We start from the raw sequence: 20,291 nt of genomic DNA, 5'->3' as shown, positions 1-20,291 counted from the left end.
CCTTTGATCCCAAAACTGATGCTCAAAGTAGTTAATAAAACGAAGAATTAAAACAAAAACTTCATTAAAACAATCATAAACACAAAAGACATCAAAAGGCACAACAAAATAAATACACAGCACCCAACCCAATGCAACCAACAAAGTCTTTGTACTAGAGCTGCATGCAAAGGGCCTCTTGAAGTTCTCCGCCTATTCTTGGGCAGAGAAATGGCGGGGGGGGGGGATGGTTTCACCAAATTTCTCCAGGGGGAGGAGAAATTCTCAACAGGTGGGGCTCACCATTGGCAGGGGTTGTAGTACAGCTTTTTTCCTAAGGGTTTTGGGGTCTTTTGTGCTACAACAGCAGCCTCACTTTGTCTCCACCACAATGTGTGTGTGCGTGGCGGGGGAAGTGTTGTGTCTGGCTCCAGAAAAGAGATGGAGGTAGTGCTGAGCCAAAATCTGCCCTCCAATTTCCTGGAAGTTTTCTTCCTGGATGAAACAGGCTTCATTTGTTCTGCTTCGTTCTTAGGGCGTTATATCATTTACTTTTATGATGTTTTTGATTACCTAATACCTACGATGTGGCTGAGGGTGCTGAGGGTGCAATTTCTTCCTATTACCCATCTCTCCATTGCTTGGCAGCCTCTTAGGCTGCCTACGCGTCCTGATCTGAAACAGCCCTATGGGAGGAATTACCTCATGATGATGTCTTCCCTGGGGATGTCAGAGAATTGTACCATGGATCTCGGTGAGGCCCCCTGAAATCTGTGGCGGAACGAAGCCTCTCGTGCCCCCCCCCCCCGCGAAAGGCACACGAAACGTAGCACTTACCTGCTGCCGTTCACGCTGCTTTGCGAATGGCGGCCGCGTCTGCAGCCGCCATTCGTGATAGGCTACGTAAATACTTATGTAGCCTATCACGGCTAACACAGGGACACCATTTGCATCCCTGCAGAGGCCGTGATAAGCTACGTAAGTATTTACATAGCCTATCACGGCAAAAAAAAAAAAGGGGAATGCAAATGGCGGCAGCTACGGCGGCCGCCATTTGCATTCCCTTTTTTTTTTGCTGTGATATGCTTCGTAAATATTTACGTAGCCTATCACGGCAAAAGACAGGGGCACAAATGGTGGCGGCTATGGCGGCCGCCATTTGCATTCCTGTGCAGGCTGCCCAGCGACTGGATGTTTGGATGCAGGCGGCCCCGGCCGGCGGCTCTGTGGAGTTGCCGCGGAGCAGGCCCGGGGAGAATTTTGGGGGAAGGGACGGAGCGCTTCCCCCCCACCGCAAATGTCACCCTTCGAAAAGGTAAGTGACTTTCGTACATCCCTAGTCTTCCCTTGGGCTTTAATTGAATTGCAGGTAGCCAAGGAGGCTACTGGAGAGAGGACTACAGTGAAAACCACTTGTTCACCCTCCTTGGCACCCTCCTAAGTAAAGTAAGTGCAAGAAACCCAAACCCGACCCATGAGAATTTCTCCAAAATTTCTTCACTCGTACATTTCTTTTCTAACGTAATTTCTATCAAATTGAATGAGAATGGTCAAAAAAAATGTGGGAGAACATTTCAGCCCAGCACTAATTTGCATGCAGAGAATGGTCTGAAGTATGGATAGGCAACCTGGTGCCCTCCAGATGTTTTGGACTACAACTCCCATAATCCCTGACCATGGTGGTTGGGGCTGATAGGAGCTGTGGTCCAAAACATCCAGAGGGCACCAGGTTGTCTATCCCTGGTCTAAAGACACACAGGGCAGTTCTCTTGGAGAAGCCAAGTAAGTTGGGCCTTGGGCACTGCCTGGATGGGTGATCGCAGGGTTCAGGGGTGGGGAGACCATCGCAAAGCCAGATGAGTGGAAGAGAAACCTAACAGGTGAGATAGCAAATGAAGCAAGGAAAGGACAAGTTATCTCAGGTGAGGCCTTGAGCGGCTCAGCAACCTCATCAGTTTGGTACAGCTGGAGGAGCAAGGGGCAAAGTATTCAAACTGCTGATAATGGGAAAGAGCATGCCGGGACTGAGCCCACGGAACATACCATGGTGATCTCTAGACTACACAAGGCAACTTTAGGTTTAGCCAACAGCCAGACTGCCTGGGGATAACGGTAGCTGTAGTCAAACATCTGGAGGGACCCAGGTCAGCTGGGAGGGCCGCCTAGAGTTTACCTCAGCTTACTAAAATGCTCTAGTTTATTTCCTGGTTTCTGGAAAGGGCCTACAATATTGATTGTGGTGGGGAAGTCTCTTGTGTATAATTCCAAGATCCACCTTAAGACAATACCTTTATTAGGCTTAATTAGGTCACAAAATAGAGTGCAAGCTTTTGGGGTCTCTAGATCTCTTCATCAGGCAAGATGTTATGAGAAAGGTGTACAGGGCGGAGGGGGGCTTGACTTGATGTTGACGCCATGGGCCTGTTTCGTACAATTGCGAGGTAGTTAACAAGTCCCGGCACCTTAAACCCCCTGTGATCGTGCAAATCAGGCAGGTTAAGTCTGCATCATCAGAGCATTAAGGTGGAATGTCGACTTCATGACTTCAACATTCAGTCTTTTTTGCCCCTCCTCTCTCCCCCTGCCCCAGTGATTTTTTGGTAACATCTTGCCTAAGAGATCTGAAAAGCTTGCACAAGGCCTGGATGCGCCCAATCTCAGAAGCTAAGCAGGGTCAACCCTGGTTAGTACTTGGATGGGAGACTGCCTGAGAATCAGGCTTCCTGCGCTGAGCAGGGGGTTGGACTCGATGGTCTTGTAGGCCCCTTCCAGCCCAATGATTCTATGATACTTTCTATGATTATTTTCTGAGCTTTGAGTTGGCCTATTAGAAGTATTGCCCTAAGATGGACTTTGGAATGTTTCTTATGGCCAAGACAGCTATCTCTGCTTTTTACAATATGTCTAGTGCTTGTACCAGGGTTGCTTTGCATCTGGTGCAACTCCATCCTCTCCCTGAACTACACCTCCCAGCATCCCTTTCTGCTGCCATAGTCCATCCTTTAAGAGCCCCTGTGACTTAATCCTTAATGCACAAGCAAATTTACTTCTTTACCTATGTTTAGGTTCACTGAGAGAACCCTGTCACATTGAAGGACAGAGGGGCTTCCCCCCCACTTTCTCACTTTAAACATGTCAGATAAATATCTAAAAACAAGTAGATATTTTCCCAACTTGCCCAAGTGAGCAAGAACACCAGGTTGGAAAACCTCCACATGCATGGTCACGTTTTAAATACCGCCATCAAACCGGGGGCAAGTCTTGATCTGGCGGGTGTTCAATCACTTGTCCCTTTAAATAGCACAAGGAGAGGTAGAAGCTGCTATGCTCACCATTCCTACACCAGTCCCCTAGCCCCCCTGCCTGCTGGGGACACGGCAAGTCGCCTTGATCCTAGCCTGGGTAGAAGTATACAGTACCTATGATAGCCCTGTGCTGTAGGGCAATAGGCAGTGGTAGCATCAGGCCAGGACTTTGGAGCAAACGCCCGGGCTCCCGCTCACCAGAATAAGCAGGAGGGCCCCCAAAGGCCGCAGGGCTGACTGACCACACTTTGAAGTGAGGGCAAACACAGTGCCATCTAAAGAGCCCCCCCACAATGCCAGACCCTTAAGCCCAGGGTCTCAAAAAGGGACCGGTAACCCATAGCCCTCCAGATCTTGTTGGACTACAACTTCCAAAATCCATGCTGCCTGAGTCTGATGAGAACTGCAGGCCCCACAAGATATGGAGGGCCGCATGTTGCCCACCTGAAGACGATTACCTATCTGCACCACCAGCAATAGGAGAGGGCCTCATCACCTTGTATTGTCCCACCATCCTTGAAGGCAAGCCGGCTTTGGCCAGGTGAGGAGACCCCTGGAACGTGGACAAGGACAACACCCCTCGCTTACCTCTGCCACAGAAAGAGAGATCCTGCCTTGGCCATACTGTTCAGTGTGCGAACTAAAAATGCCCCCTCTTACGCTGAGGCATGGGTGATGCCTTCAGTGTTGGTTGTGCTCCGTTTCGCGTTTTCCCAACGGTAAGTTCGTTTTATATCAGTTTCTCATTTTTTAAAAAAGTCCTTATGAAAATTCACATGCCTTCTCAAGCGCAGTTCTCCTAATATATGCAGTTTTGGCATGCAGTTCTCCCTAATACAAATTTCTGTATGTTATTTTCACTAATATATGCATTTTTATGCTTGTGCAGTGGGGGCGGGGGGGGGGGCCTTTGATCGGGGAACCGCTATCGCAAAAATCCAGAAGAGTTGGAATTTCGAAATACAAGTTCACATACTGTTTCGGGAAGTGTGAATTAGGAAAATTCACATGAGAAGGTGAACAACACGAATTTCTCTCCCATCTCTACTCTGGTTGCACCTGCTGTCCACTCTACCAGGAGAGGCGTGGGAGGGGAGGCCGCATGGCTTCCAGGACAGTGAACCAGTAGCCACTTCCATTTACTTGGCTTGGAAGCTTAACACTGGAGGGTAAACTCTGAGCACCTCAGCAGGGAGGGAGTGAGGAAAGGGTTACGGACACAGCAAAACAGATGAAGTGTTTCCAAGAGCTGTGAACAGCAGATGCCCTTTGGACATCCTAATATGGGAAGGAAGGCAAAGTTGAAATACAAATCCAGGGTCAGCAGCAACCGTTACGTTCTGGGTTGTGTGCGTGCAGGAACACCAGAGATTTTGACTTTGAACACTACAAGAGTCAATATTTGAGCAAGGAGAGGAATGGTATTCATACAAAACTAAGAGAGAATGGAAGATGGTGGGGACACCCTTAGGTACAATAAGACACTCCTTAGCCCATCTCGCAGGGCCTGTTACTTCCATGTTTGCTATGAAACCTAGCAAAACAGTGTAGCAGCCCTACGTGCCTTAGCCGGTCTGCAATAGAATTGGAACAAAAGTGCATTTAGTGAACAACAAGAAGACTTGCACCAGAATGTTGTCAATGTCTGAAAATAGGTAGATATCTATTTCCCCATTTTTAATAACAGATCGGAACCTGTATTGCCTGCCTGCCCAGGAGGGCAAACACTAGAATTAAATCTGGAAAAACGGCACAGGGAACAAAGGGTTGAACATCCCTGTTCTACTCAAATACGGAGGTACTGACCCATATCTGTGGCTGCTTCAGTATAAAAACAAACACAAAAATCTCATCAGAAGATCCATCCATAGATCTCCCCTGAAATGTGTAGTTCACAGTTCATGAAAAGCAGACTAGATTGAACAGTGGTTCCAAATGAGGAAACACTGCTGTCTAGTGGTCAAAACTGGGAACTAATTCAGCACCGTCAACATGCATGGTGTTTTACAGCAGAAGCAGACATCCTTGCCCAAAGCATCTGTAGGGCACAACTCCCAGGATCTCTGACCACTGGCAATGCTGCCTGGGCCTTGTTTTCTAGTCCAAAACATCGCGAGGACACTGGGTTGCCTGGTCCTGCTTTGCACATTTGTATACACAAAGTAAGGTCCCTTCTCTTGCACTGCTTACAATATTGGGGAAAGCAAAATGGAAAGGCATCACATCCCATGCACTCCGTCCCCCAAGTCTTCTGCGCCTCTTCCTACAGCGTGTTAATACAGCCGTTACTTCCCTGTCACGCACCAAGAGTGTGCAGTCACAGGGTCCAAGCTTCGAGGATGCTTGACGGAGCGCAAAACACCTGCATCAAGGTGGTCATAACTTCTTCAGACCTGGGACGCTTTCAAGTCATCGTTACAGCATAGCCAGGAACCCATTCTGACCAGGGTCTTACTCTAGAGCGTACTTTGCTTAACCGGTAATTCGGCCCTGATCAGCATTCCCATCAACCAGGGAAGAAACCCCAACCCATTTGGAAACTCCAGCTGGCTGACAACATCATATATTTCATCAGCAACAAGAACTTTGGCACACAAAATCCCTCCTCCCCTGAGTTTCCATCATTCACGTTACAAGGGTCCCTGCCTTCTGATCCACAACAGAATCTCAAAGGCCCAACAGAGAAATCTCAGTGCGAGGCAGACTTGAAAGGAACAGAACGTTGGGCCGGGAATGTCCAGCCAGTGCAAAAGGACAATGCAAAACAGGGCCAAAGAGGGATCAGAGTTAGAGTGTGATGCTTTGTCATACAGGTATCAGGCCGGGTGGGGTGTGTGTGTGTGTGTGTGTGTGTGCGCGTGAGGAACTGAAGTGAGCGACTGCATCCAACTTCTCCTTTGCAAGGAGCGGCCTGCCATCTTCTTTCACTGCTTACTGTACAGCGCGTGGTAAGGGGGCTGTTTGCGCCCTGAGAAGCAGTCACATTGCTTCAGAAGCTGTGCAGGTGTGATCCTGGTGAAGCAGGCATGGCCTAGAGAAGGAAGGGGGTGGCTAGGCAGGCATATCTTGAATTCCACACTTGAGGTTAGCAGGAACCGCAAAATCTGCAGAAAATGAGAGAGCGGATGCGTTACCCAGAGTCTGACACGAATTGCCCTCTGGCTGTGCTGGGTGGATAAACATTTTAGCACGAGAACTGCAGGCAGTGCTGGGTGGTGGGTCCAGGGCTGCACATGTGCGTGTGTGCGCGTGCGCGCACACGCACACACACACAGATTAAAGCCTCCCGCACAATTAGGATCAATGGGAGGGGTGCAAGATTAAAGCCCCTCCTCAAGCAATCCTGGTCACTGTTTTCCTGCTGCTCTTAGCAAGGGAAACAGCAATCTGTTCCCCATCGTCCAGCTCATGGCTGACCAGATGGCATCGGCAGAAAGCGGGCAGGCCATCCTGGGCCCCACAGGGAATTGTAAAGGGCTGCATGTGGCCCACATGAGTTCGATGCCTGAACACGGAACGTCAGAGTCCAGGATTTCTGGCCTTCAAACCAGCCAGACCCCTAGCAGCCTAACAGCTCAGTCTTGTGCCAGTTTACTCAGAAGCAAGTCCTACAGAGTTTAGCGGGACCTGCTCCTGAGTATGTGTCATAGGATTACAACCTTGAGACATACCCAGCCCTATGCATGTTTACTCAGACATTAAGTCCCACTGTGTTCTACGGGTCTTGCTCCCTAGTAAGGGTGTCCTGGATTGTGGCCTTAGTGGCATAGAAGCCCACAAGGAGTGGCCAATGGCCATTCCCTTGCCCTGGAAGTCTTTTAAGTTCTACGAGGAAGGCTAGGAAATGGCTAGCAGAATTTTCAGCACCCTGGCCAAACTACAACTCCCAGGATTCTTTGGAGGAAGCCACGGCAATTAAGTAGATAGTAGTGTAGAGACTTCTGCTCCTCTCCCCGGCCTGGGGAGCAGAAGCCAGCCTCACCGATCTGTTTGGGCTTGGGCAGATTCAGATTGTTCATCAGGTCCACGAAGGCCTCCTTGGGCAAGGTTAGACGAGGATTCAGGGTTCGTTCTTCCTCCACCGTGGACATAGTCTGGCCTGCAAGGGAGAAGGAGGGAAGACACAGTAAGGAGAATGAAGAGTCTTCTGGCACCATAAAGGCCAACAGGTTTATTGTGGCAAAGGTTCTTGTGGACTAGAGCAGGAGTGGGCAGACTTCAGGCTTTCAGGATCCATTTTGGGTTTTTTTTTATTAGAATGCTAAGGTCTACCAGAGGTAGACTCAAGATGGAGGTTCAGGGGGCGGAGTCAATTATCTACTGCACCTCATGAACAATACGCAGGGATGTCCATCGCTGGAAATCTGTTCCTCTTTTTGCTTGACAGAATTCCAGCTGTTTGCAGTTTAGCTGCGGGTTTTCCCCAAACTCCAGGAACTGTTTGCGTATTTTTTTGTGGCTAGCCATGATGTACGTAAATAGAGATTCACACAAACTGCAACTGCAGTTTGCATAATTTGCGCAAATTTCGGATTAAATTTGCATATTTATGCAAACTGCAGTTGCAATGTGTGCAAATTATGCAAATTTGCACAAACTTCAGCTGTAATTTGTGCAAATTAAAAAGTATAGAAAGTCCGTGAACTGGCCCGACTCAATGCAGATCGAGTCGGGCTCCACAGCCAAAAATGGATTGAAGTCCGGGGAGCCAAAACAAAGAAAGCCCGTCAAGCTCCACCCTCAAAACAGATTCCTCCAACATCCCTAACCATCTACTGAGGTATCTCTCTATATATATGTGTGTGAGTTACCAGAGAGCGGGGATTCTAACACAACACTCTAAAATGAGTCAGCTAGCAGAGCTGCACACGACCTGATCAAACACAACTACTCTGCAGGTGAGGCACACTGAGGCTGGGAGACAAGGGATGAACACAGCCATGGAAGGAATTCTTTACACTTGGATTTTTACTTGTTAAACAACTGAGAGTCAGAAAGCCTTGTTGATCTACTGCAAATCACCCAGGGATCTACCAATAGATCCTGATTTACCTTCTGTCTGCCTACAATCTAAAAGACATGACACAAAAGGCAGAAAGCATGGGGAGGGTAGAGGAAAGCAAACAAACTCAGGCACCAGTTCTTAAAGTTACATCCTAGTTTTTGTAATGACCAGCTTGCCTGAAAATAGTTCACAGCGGGGAGGATGGCATGTATCTGTTGAAGTGTGCTCTAGAACAGTGATGTCCAAAGTAGGGTATGCGCACCCCAGGGGGTGTGCAAGACGATCCATTGGGGTGTGCGAGCCACCCAATAATTGAGCAGCTTCCTGCTGCTCTGCCAAGCTGCCATTGTGTGCAATGATGCTAGCAGCACAGGCAGCAGGATGGGACGGGAGCCGAGAGGGAACCTCCGTGGCATTTCTCTCTTGGCTCCAGGCCTATCCTGCCTCTGCCATGGCCACTGAGAGCATCTGTGCCACTCTCTGCCAGGCACGGCAGAGGAAGGTGCAGTTGCTTGCTTGGCCGTGGCACCAAAGCAGCTGCCATCCTGCCAAAGGAGAGCAAATTTCTTCCACATTTGCTGACCTTTTCTGTGATGTCAAGTGGCTGTTAGTAGTGTGCTACCTAGCAGGTATCTTTCAAAAAAATAAACACACTTAATCTGTCCCTTCAAGGTAAAGGACATTTTAACAATGAGTGAGGAAGTAACGTCTTTTCTAAAGAAGCTCGCGTTATGGGGAGCGCATTTTGAAAACGGATGTTTGGAAATGCTTCCAACAGTATGTGATTTTGTTGCCAAAAACAATGTGTGTCACCTATAAAAACTCTCATAGCTGCACACTTAAACTTGGAAATGGAATTTTCTAACCTGTTTAAAAATCTTCCAAATGAAGAGGTTCAGTGGGGTTTGAACCCATTTGTTAAAAACATAAACATGAAACACCTTCCAATTAGTTTGCAAGAACAACTGACTGACATCAGGGAAGATGGAAATTACTAGCTGAATTTCAACAAAAAAACTTTGCATAATTGGTGGATGGGATTGAAAAATGAGCATTATGATTTCGTAAACGCAGCCAAAGATGCACTTCTTCCATTTGGATCTACATATCTGTGAGGTGTCTTTTTTCAGCTATGACAGCCACTAAAACCAAACATCGAAATAAACGGAACTTAGAACCAGACCTTCAATCACTGTATCACAATGTGTTAAACCAAGATTTTCAAAAATAATGAAGCATATTCAATTACATTGCTCTCACTAAAAAAAAAAATTATTATTAATAGTTTTTAGTGAGAGCAAAAAGGGCTTATCTACCGTGAATAAATAAAATAATTTATTTTCAAAATATTGTTTATTTCATCTTTAACGCATCCTTTTTAATGGATATTTTGTGTATGTTTTATAATGTACGTAATATATTAATGCAGTAGTACACGTGTATCATTTCTAAATAAATACACATATATTAGGGCTGTGTGATCAAAAACGCTTGGACACCGCTGCTCAAGAACATGAACGCTTATGCCACAGTAAATCTGATAGTCCCTCAGGCACTGCCAGTCTGTGTTTTGGATGAAAGCAACTAATACAGGAAGTTGTTATTAAGGGGAGTTTTTTCATCCACCACCACTTGAACCACAGCACCCCCTCGCATCACACTGGGGTCACCAACTTACCAGTATAGTCATGGGCAGGGAAGACTAGGCAGTCGCCAGGAAGCGTGAAGATCTTCTCATGGACTGACTGATACAAAGTCTCTGCGCAACCTGGGATGAGAGATGGAGCCAGATGCGCTTAAAGGCATCGAGAGAATTCCTGCCCCCTCCACTCCATTTGTAAACTGGATCTCTACGAGAGCTGCTCGACATAAGGGGCTTCACATGTTCTTCCTGTGCGTTCAGTGAATGTGTAGAGGGGAGGGGAAGACTGCGTTCGCTCCCCCTCCCTCCTGACAGTGTGCCCCTGTCAAGGGCTCCTTGGAGGCCTCTCTCAGTCTAATCCAGTAGCCAAGTCCAGACACAGACAAATGGATTCTTTTCAAAGCTTTATTCCTCTTTTACAACTTAACAACTCTACTGTTAGCAACTAGATATGAGCAGAAGAGTACCTATGCCCTACGTTGGAACAGGTGGTCCCCGTTTGAAAGGGAATTACTGGCAGACCCCTGAACTTAAGGACTAGGGAGAGTCCCTCCCCTTTTCCCTTGGATCCTCTGGGTGCAGCCGTTGTTTGCGCGCCAACTGGGCACTACGCCTCCTTTCTGCGCCCTCCATTTGGCGCCGCTCTCTGCGTCAGCGTCGCGCATCCATCAAGTCTGCTTCTCGCGCTCTGTCACTCCCAGGACTGCTATCTAAGCTAGGAATGCTGGTGGGAGGAATCTTCGTCAGCTGTTGGCCCTGGGAAAGAGGAGCGTGCTCCTCTCCCAGGAGCAACTCCTCTTCCTCAGAATCAGAACTACTCTGGGATTCTATGGGCTCAGCGTCCACCCTGACAGCCTCCTGCCCCCATCTATTCAGCATTAGAGTGAAAGGTATCTATGCACACATAATTGCACATGCACAAGGCACCCGGGCAGTTGGTGTGAAAAGCATCTATGCACATGCAAAAGGCTCCTCCGTGCAATCAGGAACCCTTGGGAAATGAGAGTTCCAGTCAGATGGAGGAACTGTACTGATGTAAGGAGTGGGGGCTGGTGGTTCTGATGTCAGTGGGGCGGTAAATCTGTTCCAGATTTCAGTCAGAATTCTAAAGGAGCCATCTGAGGTGCTAGGAGGTGGCAGCAAGGTGTTGGAGGAGTGAGCGATGTGCTACGCAGCCTGCCCTGTGCCCCCTGAGATGGCCTGCTGCCTTCAGGTGCAGTGGAGGAAGCTGTCTCATGGCTACTGTCGAAGAAAGAATCAGCTGAGAGAACTAGTGTGGTGTAGTGGCGAGAGTGTTGGACTGGGAGCCGGGAGATCCGGGTTCTAGTCCCCATTTGGCCATACAAGCTCACTGGGTGACTTTGGGCCAGTCGCAGACTCTCAGCCCAACCTACCTCACAGGGTTGTTGTTGTGAGGATAAAATGGAGAGGAGGAGAATAATGTAAGCTGCCTTGGGTTCCTTGCAGGAGGAAAAAAGGCGGGATATAAATGCAATAAATAAACAAACTGCTAGTAAAGTCAGCTTGTGTGTGTGGAACGGGAGGGAGCGCCATGTGGTTCTTTACCTCTGGCAGCAAAATGTCTTGGGCCATTCCTGGTTCAGCATCATGTCTAGTTAGGCCCTAGATGTTATTCAGGCCCCTGCTGTGCATCAGTGCACAGGGTTCTATATACCTTCTGCTATAGCGAAGACATTCTCTCCCCTGCTTTACTAAGTGCAATCCCAGGCAGTCACCAATATTGCATCCAAGCAAAAATGGCTCCCAGTGTGAAATGGAACGTGGCAATCCCTGTACACATACCCTCCAGAGACCCATCCTTCCCCACGATCTTGCAGCTGTCATCTGTCCCCATGAGGGCAGCCACCAAGCCTGGACCAAATCCAAGGGGACCCCAACAGAGAGCCAGTGTGGTGTAGTGGTGAGAGTGTTGGACTGGGAGCCGGGAAATCCGGGTTCTAGTCCCCACTCGGCCATGGAAGCCCACTGGGTGACTTTGGGCCGGTCACAGACTCTCAGCTCAACCTACCTCACAGGGTTGTTGTTGTGAGTATAAAATGGAGAGGAGGATAATGTAAGCCACCTTGGGTTCCTTTCAAGAGGGAAAAAGGCAGGATATAAATGCAATAAGTAAATAAATAACAGAACTGGCCCTACAAAGACATTCCCCCTGCTATAAATGTCTCTGCTCTCCCAGGCACTGCAGAGGTCCCTTCTCCTCTACAGACAGCACTGCAAGACCGTTGTACCTTGCTGGAAGTCTGTTCGTCCACAACCCCGGATCAGCAAGGCGTCCCCTGTGAAGGCCATGCTCTTGTCGTTCAGCACGTAGGTCAGGCAGCCATCTGTGTGCCCAGGGGTGGCACGAGGTTCCAGGGCCTGCAGCAACAGCAAGACGTGATATGGGGCCCTCTTTCTTATCAACCAGACCAGACGGCCCATTGAAAAGTACCCCCACCACCCAAACTCAGTTAACAAGAAAAGAATCCAGCCTAAATGAAGCAGCAACAGTAATTGCTATCTAGTTCTGCTAGACAGCATACTCAGCAACAGCTCCACACCCCACCAACAACAGTCCTGCGAGGCAGATTGCTAGAGGAGAACTGAAGCAGTAACTTGCCTAAAGCTACAGAATGAGCACATGACCAACAGGGGCTGTGAACCCAAGACCAACACATTATCCATTGAGCGATGCCTCCCACATTGGCTCTCAGAGATATATGCATGACACGCAATATGGAGAAGTGAGTGGCGAAGAGAAATCGTCACTCCGTCAACAGCGAATTCGAGTGGTGAGTGCCAACAGGACTGAAGTCAAAACGAAGCGGCTGAGAAACAAGGGGGGGGGGATCAGCATGCTTGGGGGAGGTTTGCAGAAGTACCCCCCCTTTAAAATCTTCAAAAAAAAATACCTAAGGAGGCAACACGCCCCATCCGAGATCAGCACGATGAGGACTGAGCACGTTCAGTAGCCATGGGCAAGTTTAACTGTCCGTTGGAAAAGGAAGTCAGGGATGGGGAGAATGAAACACCCTGCTTGGAGGGAATGGCTGGCTGGAACCAGGAACAGGAACACTCCTGTTGGGCGGGAGGCTACACTGCAACCAGAGGCGGTTCTATACTGGGGACAAGTGAGGCAGCGATCCTCCACCTGTCCCCCACCCGCTTGTGGCGGAGACAACCAGGTACGTGCGCAGCTGCCGAGAGCCACACGTGATCTTCTCCTGGCCTCCTCCAGCAATCTCAGTGGAATACTGAACATCTGCCCTGTCCTTTGCCTCACCAGCTCCATTGGGCGCCAGACACCACTGATGCAACATTTCGGTGCCAGCCCCATTTGCCCTCCTGTCTGTTCTCCAGACATCCACCAGTGCACTTACGAAAGCCCCAAAGTTGAGGGTATGTCCTTCCTGGATTAGGATGTCAGCAGAGGCCCCGCTGTGCCTGGAGATGACGCTCCGACAGCCCGGTAGCAGCTTCTTCAGCAGCCCAGTGCCTGTGATGTGATCGGCGTGGCAGTGGGTGTTGACTGAGGAAGGGGTGGAGGGGAAGAAAAAGACGACCACCGTTCTTATTGCAAGGACCTAGCATCTACCTAATCCTCTCTCTCCATTCAACCAGGCAGCCTTTAGTCCCGCCATTATGTGGCTAGACTGAAAAATATGCTTATGAATTATTTCTTGCACCCGAAATTGACTTTTCAGTCCCACGTTTGCTTAGAAGGAAAAGGGCCCTTCCCCACGACCGTGCCCAGACTTTGGAGGTGCCATAGCTCAGTGTGGAGACAGTCTGGCCCGAAACTCCGGAGAGCTGTCGCTGCCAGTCAGAGTTGGCAATACTGGGCTAGATGATGATGAATTACATTTCTATACCGCCCTATAGCCAAAGCTCTCCGGTACCACTGCTAGATGGACTGATGGTTTGATTTAGTATAAGGCAGCTTCCCATGTTCCTACGGAATTCTGCTCCAGAAAATCCATCAGCCTGCCCTCCATACCATTAGCATTCCACCGTCGTACGAACACAGTGATGGCCACCAGATTGGATGGCTTTAAAAGGGGATTGGACAAGTTCCTGGAGGAGAAGGCTATCAATGGCTACTGGTCTTGATGGCTAGATGCTACCTCCAGTATCAGAGACAGTATACCTACATACACCAGTTGCTGGGGAACATGGGTGGGAGGGTGCTGTTGCACTCATGCCCTGCTTGTGGGTTGCCTGTGGGCAGCTGGTTGGCCACTGTGTGAACAGAATGCTGGACTAGATGGACCCTTGGTCTGACTCAGCAGGGCTCTTCTTATGTTCTTATGTTGCTATTTGCGTTGCCCTTATTTTCGCCGTAGCCTACGTAAATCTTTACGTAGACTACAGGGACCAAATAAGGAACGCAAATGGCGGCGCCCTATGGGCGCTGCCATTTGCATACAAGCTTTTTTTTTTTTCAAAGTCACCCGTGATAGGCTACGTAACGATTAACGTAGCCTATCATGGCTGACTTTGGAGATCTAGCCGTGATAGGCTACGTTAATCGTTACGTAGCCTATCACGTTTTTTTACTTCACTTGTAATGGCGGCGGTGGCAGCCGGTCAAAAGACCGGCTGCTGCCCCCGCCCCTGACGAAAACCCACTGAACCACCGCCGGGACCCGCCGCCGGGAGGGACATTCATCAAAGGTAAGTCCCATCCCAGGGGGGTGGCGGAGAATTTCACCGCCGATTTCGGGGGGCCGAATGCGTTGGCACTCGGCCCCCTGAAGTTTCGGGGAGAAATTCTCCCCCATCCCTAGAGTCAGGAGTTCTTCCTGTGGCTGTTCTGTTCTTGTCAGAATGAGACAACAAACTTCTTTTCTAGCTTCCTGACTGGTGTGGCATCCACAGCTTTTATGACATGGGTGTCCAAAGTCAAGTTTTAAACCCACAGCGTCCTAACAACACAGAAAAAAATGGCATAGTCCCCTCTCAAAGAGGACTTCTTCTAACTCAGCCTTTCCTAACCTGGTGACCTCCAGATGTGTTGGATTACAACTCCTATAAACCCCAGTTAGCGTGGAAAGCACCAGGTTAGGGAAGGCATCAGATTTAGTGAGTTTTAGGTATCAAGCCCAGGCCTTTTTGTTTGCTAAGACCTTTCGTGTTTAACTTGATTTGCACTGCTCTTGAGTTTTATCTGTTGTTTTAGTTGCTTGACTGTTAACTATAATTTTATGACTGCGTTTTTAAGACACTGTGCTTAACATAGTTTTAGCTTCTGGAGGATGTCAGCCTGAATTGGTATCTGTTGGATATCCCCAAACTACAAGGCAGAATATAAGCGTTTTAAATAAACACAAGAGTAAGGAAATAAATATTTTAAAAGCACAAACACAATAATGTACTTGAAATCCCTGCCTTACCTTCCCCAGCCTTACGGAACCAGTCACTTTGCCCTTCCTGAATCTAAGCTAGATCCAGGAATTTTTATGCTGCCTAATGGTAGAGACTAGCATCTTCCATTTCCTTCCCATTCCCATTCAACCTGTCATTCCCATGGAGGCCAGGTTATACATTTTGCTCCATTGGAGCTGAACAGTTTCCATACTGCCCTGGGAGCATTTTATGTTGAAGATACAGGATAAAGAAAAGACACTGACTCCATTCCAGCTACCTAGATTTAGCCAGGACTAAATAGAACTCACCCGCATACAGCAAATTCAGCCCCAGTTGCTTCACCAACGTTGAATCTCTCTTGGCCGTTTCCAGAACTGGATCTATCAGAACTGCCTCTTTGGTCTTTGCATCTGCCAGCAAGTAGGTGTACGTGAAGCTTTCTGATTCAAAGAGCTTGTGAAGAGGAAGAAGACCTCATGTTAGCCCCTGGAAAAGGGTGAGTGAGAAGGTCCGGCTACTGATAGGACTGGGGTTCCTCGGAATATTTTAATTCAAGGTCTTTATTAAATGGGTGTAAACAAATATGGGGCTGCGGTGGCTTAGTGGTTAAGACGCTGAACTGCAGACCGGAAGGTCGGCAGGACAGCAGTTCGAGACCCGAGTGCCGCGTGACGGAGTGAGCTCCCGTCTTCAGCCCCAGCTCCTGCCAACCTAGCAGTTCAAAAGCAAGAAATTGCAAGTAGACAAATAGGTACCGCCTCGGTGGGAAAGGTAACAGCGTTCCGTGCACCTCGGTGTTTAGTCATGCCGGCCACATGACCAGGGAAGCATCTTCGGACAGCGCTGGCTCTTTGGCTTAGAAACGGGGATGAGCACCGCACCCTAGAGTCGGACACGACTGGTTGGGGACACCTTTACCTTTAAACAAGTATACCCCCATCGAAGAATAGGTCTTATGTATATTAACACCCAAATTATTTTTCAGATTATACAAAGTAAGAATAGGGCTATGATCTCTGAAACGCGTCTGGCTGGTTTTTATCATTGTTGACGCCGTCTCTCAGGTGTGCATAGCCACTTTTGCCCATTTGACAGCTTGGCAGCTCTTAGCAATACATTCCCCCCGTTCCACAGGTTTTATCTCTATGCCATTTTCAGTCACAGTACTTCAGTATTTTTTTTATCAGTATTTATCAGTATACTGATATAGTGGATCAGTATTTTTTTATTGCACTTCATAAACTTCAGATCAGTTTATAGTACTCATTTCAAAATGCTCCATACATATCTGAGCGGGATGGTCAGTGGACTGAGAAAGTATAGTTAAGCATCACACACCACTCTACCCAGGACTCCGCTGCCAGAGCCATTCGCCTCTCACATTGCAGTGCTCCTCCTTAAATCCCTGCACTGGCTTCCAGACTGCTCCCGGATCTGGCCTGGCGCAAGTTCCTTACGCTTCCCTTCAACCCCCTTCACAGCCTTGCTACCATGGACTCCATTAAATTCTCCATTCTCCTATCCAGGAGAACAGCCTTCCCCAACCGGGTACCTTCCAGAACTGTTGGGCTACCAACATGCTGGGAGTTGTAGTCCAACACATCTGGAAGGCGCCCTGTTGGGGAAGACTACAGCAGAGCCCTGGCTATGATCTTTGCACTTCCAGCTTCACCACCCACCCGCCACCTTCTCCTGATCCCTCTCCTGATGCCCTTCCTCCCCCCGCTGCCCTTTATTCTTGGCACAGCCTTCCAGGGCACCTGCGTGATGCCACGTCCCTTCCTTCCATTCCTTCCTCACCTTTTCTGTGAAGTCTTTGGCACAACGCCCTAGTTCCCATGACCTCCTTTAATTTGGCCAGCGTGGAGCAAATTCCCCGAAGACCTTTGTATATCGAGGAGTTAGTGTGAGACATTACAACTGCTTCTTGCATGCCTGATACTCCTGTGAGACCTTCAAAACCAGGCCTCTTTAAGAGCCTGCTAGCTTCTTGGCCTGATGCCTTGATCTTCAAACAAGTTAGGATGGAATGGCCTGGGAAGGCAGGGAGGATCTGTTTGGCAGCGGTCCACCTGCTAACATGGCTTATCTTTTAGGTAAGATGAAAAAATGCCTAAACCTCATGAGACCATCACCACAGGTGCGATTGATGGTGTGATCACAGGTGTGATTTATGACAGAACTGTGTGCAGTTCTGGGCACCACACTTTAAGAAGGATGCAGACAAGCTGGAGAGGGTTCAGAGGAGGGCAACAAAGATGATCAGGGGACTGGAAACAAGGCCCTATGAGGAGAGACTGAAAGAACTGGGCATGTTTAGCCTAGAGAAGAGAAGACTGAGGGGATACATGATAGCGCTCTTCAAGTACTTGAAAGGTTGTCACAGGGAGGAAGGCCAGGATCTCTTCTCGATCATCCCAGAGTGCAGGACACGGAATAATGGGCTCAAGTGACAGGAAACCAGATTCCGGCTGAACATCAGGAAAAACCTCCTGACTGTTAAGAGCAATATGACAATGGAACCAATTAGCTAGGGAGGCGGTGGGCTCTCCCACACTGGAGGCATTCAAGACGAGGCTGGACAGCCATCTGTCAGGGATGCTCTGACTTGGATTCCTGCATTGAGCGGGGGGTTGGACTCGATGGCCTTGTAGGCCCCTTCCCACCCTATGATTCTATGATTAGGGACCTGTGAAAGACAGCATGTAGACACGGGAGATTTTGAGTATATACTCTAAGTCCCTCCAGAGCATCACTCAATGGAGCTTTTGGCACAGACTGCGACTGCGGAGGTCTCTGGAGTCTCTCTGCCGTCGTTATCTGGGGCTCCTGACAGCAGAACGGAGGAGTAAGATATTTTGCTTAGTTTTTCTTTAAAACCTCACATGCTTAACCGTAATACTCTGCCTGCTATAGCTAATAAAGCTTTCTGACTCTTACTCCCTTGTGTAGTCATTGCTCTGAATCCAAAAAGGAACCTCTCCGCCTTTGGCAAAACAGCCAGTAACCCAGGGGAAGGCCATTTGTGGCCCTCCAGATGTTTTCGCCTACCACTCTCATTAACCCTCACTTGTGGCCCTCCAGATGGTTTGGCCGACAACTCCCATGAACTCTCATCATTGGGAGTCATAGGCCAAAACAAAGGGAGAGCCACAATTTGCCCAAGTCCGCTGTAACCAATTCGAAGCATGTGCGACTGAAACGAACACAGAGGAAGTTGCCTCATACTGAGTCAGACCATGGGACCATCTAGCCCAGTACTGTCGACACTGAGCAGCAGCAATGGCTCTCCAGGGTTTCAGGCAGGAATTTTCCCTCGCCCTACCTGGAGAAGCCGGATTTCAAACCTGGGACCTTCTACATGCAAAGCATGTGCTCTATCACACCGAGCTATGGGCCCTCCTGCACTTGTTGCATCTCTGTTTACCCTCTCTTCACTTCCCTTCATTTCCCTATTGTTTCCCCTCAGTCAACGGTAGATTGAAAACTCCTTGGGGCAGAGACCTGTCTTCTTGTAGTTTGTAAGGCAACATGCACACTGATAGTATACTCTTCCTTCTCCAACCTGGAATTGATCAGGGCATCCATGAGCAAGGTCAGATGGTCCTCTCCAAACCCCTACTCTCAATCCCAAATACCAGGGCAGGGGTGAAGGTTATGGTCATTATTCAGTGGTTAGGAAGGAAGATTTGAAGAAGCTGGAAAGACTACATTAACCTAAGAAGTAAATGCACACTTTTTAAGGCATACAGGGAAGAGAGAGAAAAAAGTCAGGATCATGAAATCCTGTGCATGGTTCTTTGAAAGAAAGCCGAACTGAACTCAGTGGGATGGACTTATGAACCTTCGTGCAAAGATCAGGCTGCTAAAAGGAAGTTTTTAACAACCAGGAAACAGAATCCACCAGCCCTGACCGCCAGCAGTACCCCATTGTACTTTGCAAAACCCTCGTACTAAACCACTGTCACTGTACTTTGCAAAACCCTCGTACTAAACCATCCTCACACCAGAGAGAGAGGGAGCAAGAGAGAGAATATGTTGCTGTTGTTTTTTAAAGTCACCCTATATAACGAGGCGTACCAGCTTTTGGGTGTGTGTGTGTGTGTGTGTTCTAGTAGGGCTCCCGTGTGTTTCTTGCACATGTGGCTATCAGAACTTCAGCAAGCGACCCCCCCCCCCCCCGGTAGGAGATAGATTTAGGAGAGGGAAAACCTTCCCCGTTTAATTTCTGCGTGCAGAAAAATACCCGATTAATTTCTGCCCGCAGTGCAACGCTTAGAGGCAGAGGAGCCCTCCCAGAAGGGAAAAGCTGGCAACCCGCGGCAAGTATGGCGGCACTTCCTTAAACCGACTGCCCTGCAGCTCCCCTCTCTCCGACGAGGCCGGCGGGCTGCGCGATCCTGCCCCGTGCCCGGTGCCAACGTGGGGGTGGTGGAAAGAGGGAGGGAGGGTTGGGGGGCCGTTTCAGCTCGGCTCACCTGCCGGAAAAGCAGCCCCTGGCGCTGGGCTGAGCGGGCGCAGTAGCATCGCCGGGAGAGGCTGGCCCGGGCCGAAGCCGCGGCGCGCCCCTGGCTCAGGGCCCGCAGAGCGGCGGCCGGGCATCTCCGGAGGAGCCCCATCGGGGGTCGCCTGCTGAGCGCGCGCCAGCCCGCGAGCGCACGGGGACGCGGCGCCCTCCAAAGCTGCGAGGCGGCGGCGGGCGGCGCGCCACGGAGGGAGGAGCGGGGCGGGCGCGGCGAGTCCTTTTAAAGGGCCGGCCCCGCAGGGAGGGGAGCGGGGCGGCGCGGCGCGGCGCGTCCGCCTCCCCCAGCGCGGCGCCTCCGGTCTTCGGGGGCGCCCTCCCCGCGACTCCGCGCTGGGCAGGCCTCCTCTGGAGCGCGGCGTCCGGTCCTGGGCGCCGCGCTCCAGGAAGGAGGCGGGCGAGCTGGGGAGGGCGCGGAGGAGGGCAGCGACGGTGGCCAGGGCGCTGGAAACACAGCCCTGTGAGGCGGGA

At 49.6% G+C, this 20,291-nt stretch overlaps 1 protein-coding gene across 1 annotated transcript; it reads right to left on the bottom strand.

The window, feature by feature from the left end:
* Positions 1 to 4,917: 4,917 nt before the first annotated feature.
* On the bottom strand, positions 4,918 to 20,018 carry ETHE1 (ETHE1 persulfide dioxygenase). Its single transcript, XM_084815185.1, has 7 exons — positions 19,777 to 20,018; positions 15,607 to 15,751; positions 13,312 to 13,460; positions 12,181 to 12,310; positions 9,968 to 10,057; positions 7,267 to 7,383; positions 4,918 to 6,388 (listed from the first exon to the last, which is right to left on the bottom strand). The coding sequence occupies exons 1-7, from the start codon at positions 19,915 to 19,917 to the stop codon at positions 6,336 to 6,338; spliced, it is 825 nt and encodes a 274-aa protein (XP_084671311.1). The 5' UTR covers positions 19,918 to 20,018; the 3' UTR covers positions 4,918 to 6,335.
* Between the last annotated feature and the right edge of the window lie 273 nt (positions 20,019 to 20,291).

Source organism: Heloderma suspectum, chromosome 10 (genome assembly GCF_057233095.1).
Source record: "Heloderma suspectum isolate Gila_16-S chromosome 10, 16-S_ref, whole genome shotgun sequence".
In the NCBI taxonomy this organism is placed as follows: Eukaryota; Metazoa; Chordata; class Lepidosauria; order Squamata; family Helodermatidae; genus Heloderma; species Heloderma suspectum.
Note: the sequence above shows the minus strand (reverse complement) of the source record. Positions and strands in the feature narration are given on the sequence as shown.

What these genes read in the sequence shown, in the direction of transcription:
- ETHE1 (XM_084815185.1), bottom strand. Translation starts at nt 19,917, where the DNA reads ATGGGGCTCCTCCGGAGATGCCCGGCCGCCGCTCTGCGGGCCCTGAGC. An exon ending in CCCTCAACTTTGGGGCTTTC is followed by an intron (nt 12,311 to 13,311) that starts GTAAGTGCACTG and finishes CTGTTGCTGCAG; the next exon opens with GCCCTGGAACCTCGTGCCAC. An exon ending in ACGAACAGACTTCCAGCAAG is followed by an intron (nt 10,058 to 12,180) that starts GTACAACGGTCT and finishes CTCTCATCCCAG; the next exon opens with GTTGCGCAGAGACTTTGTAT.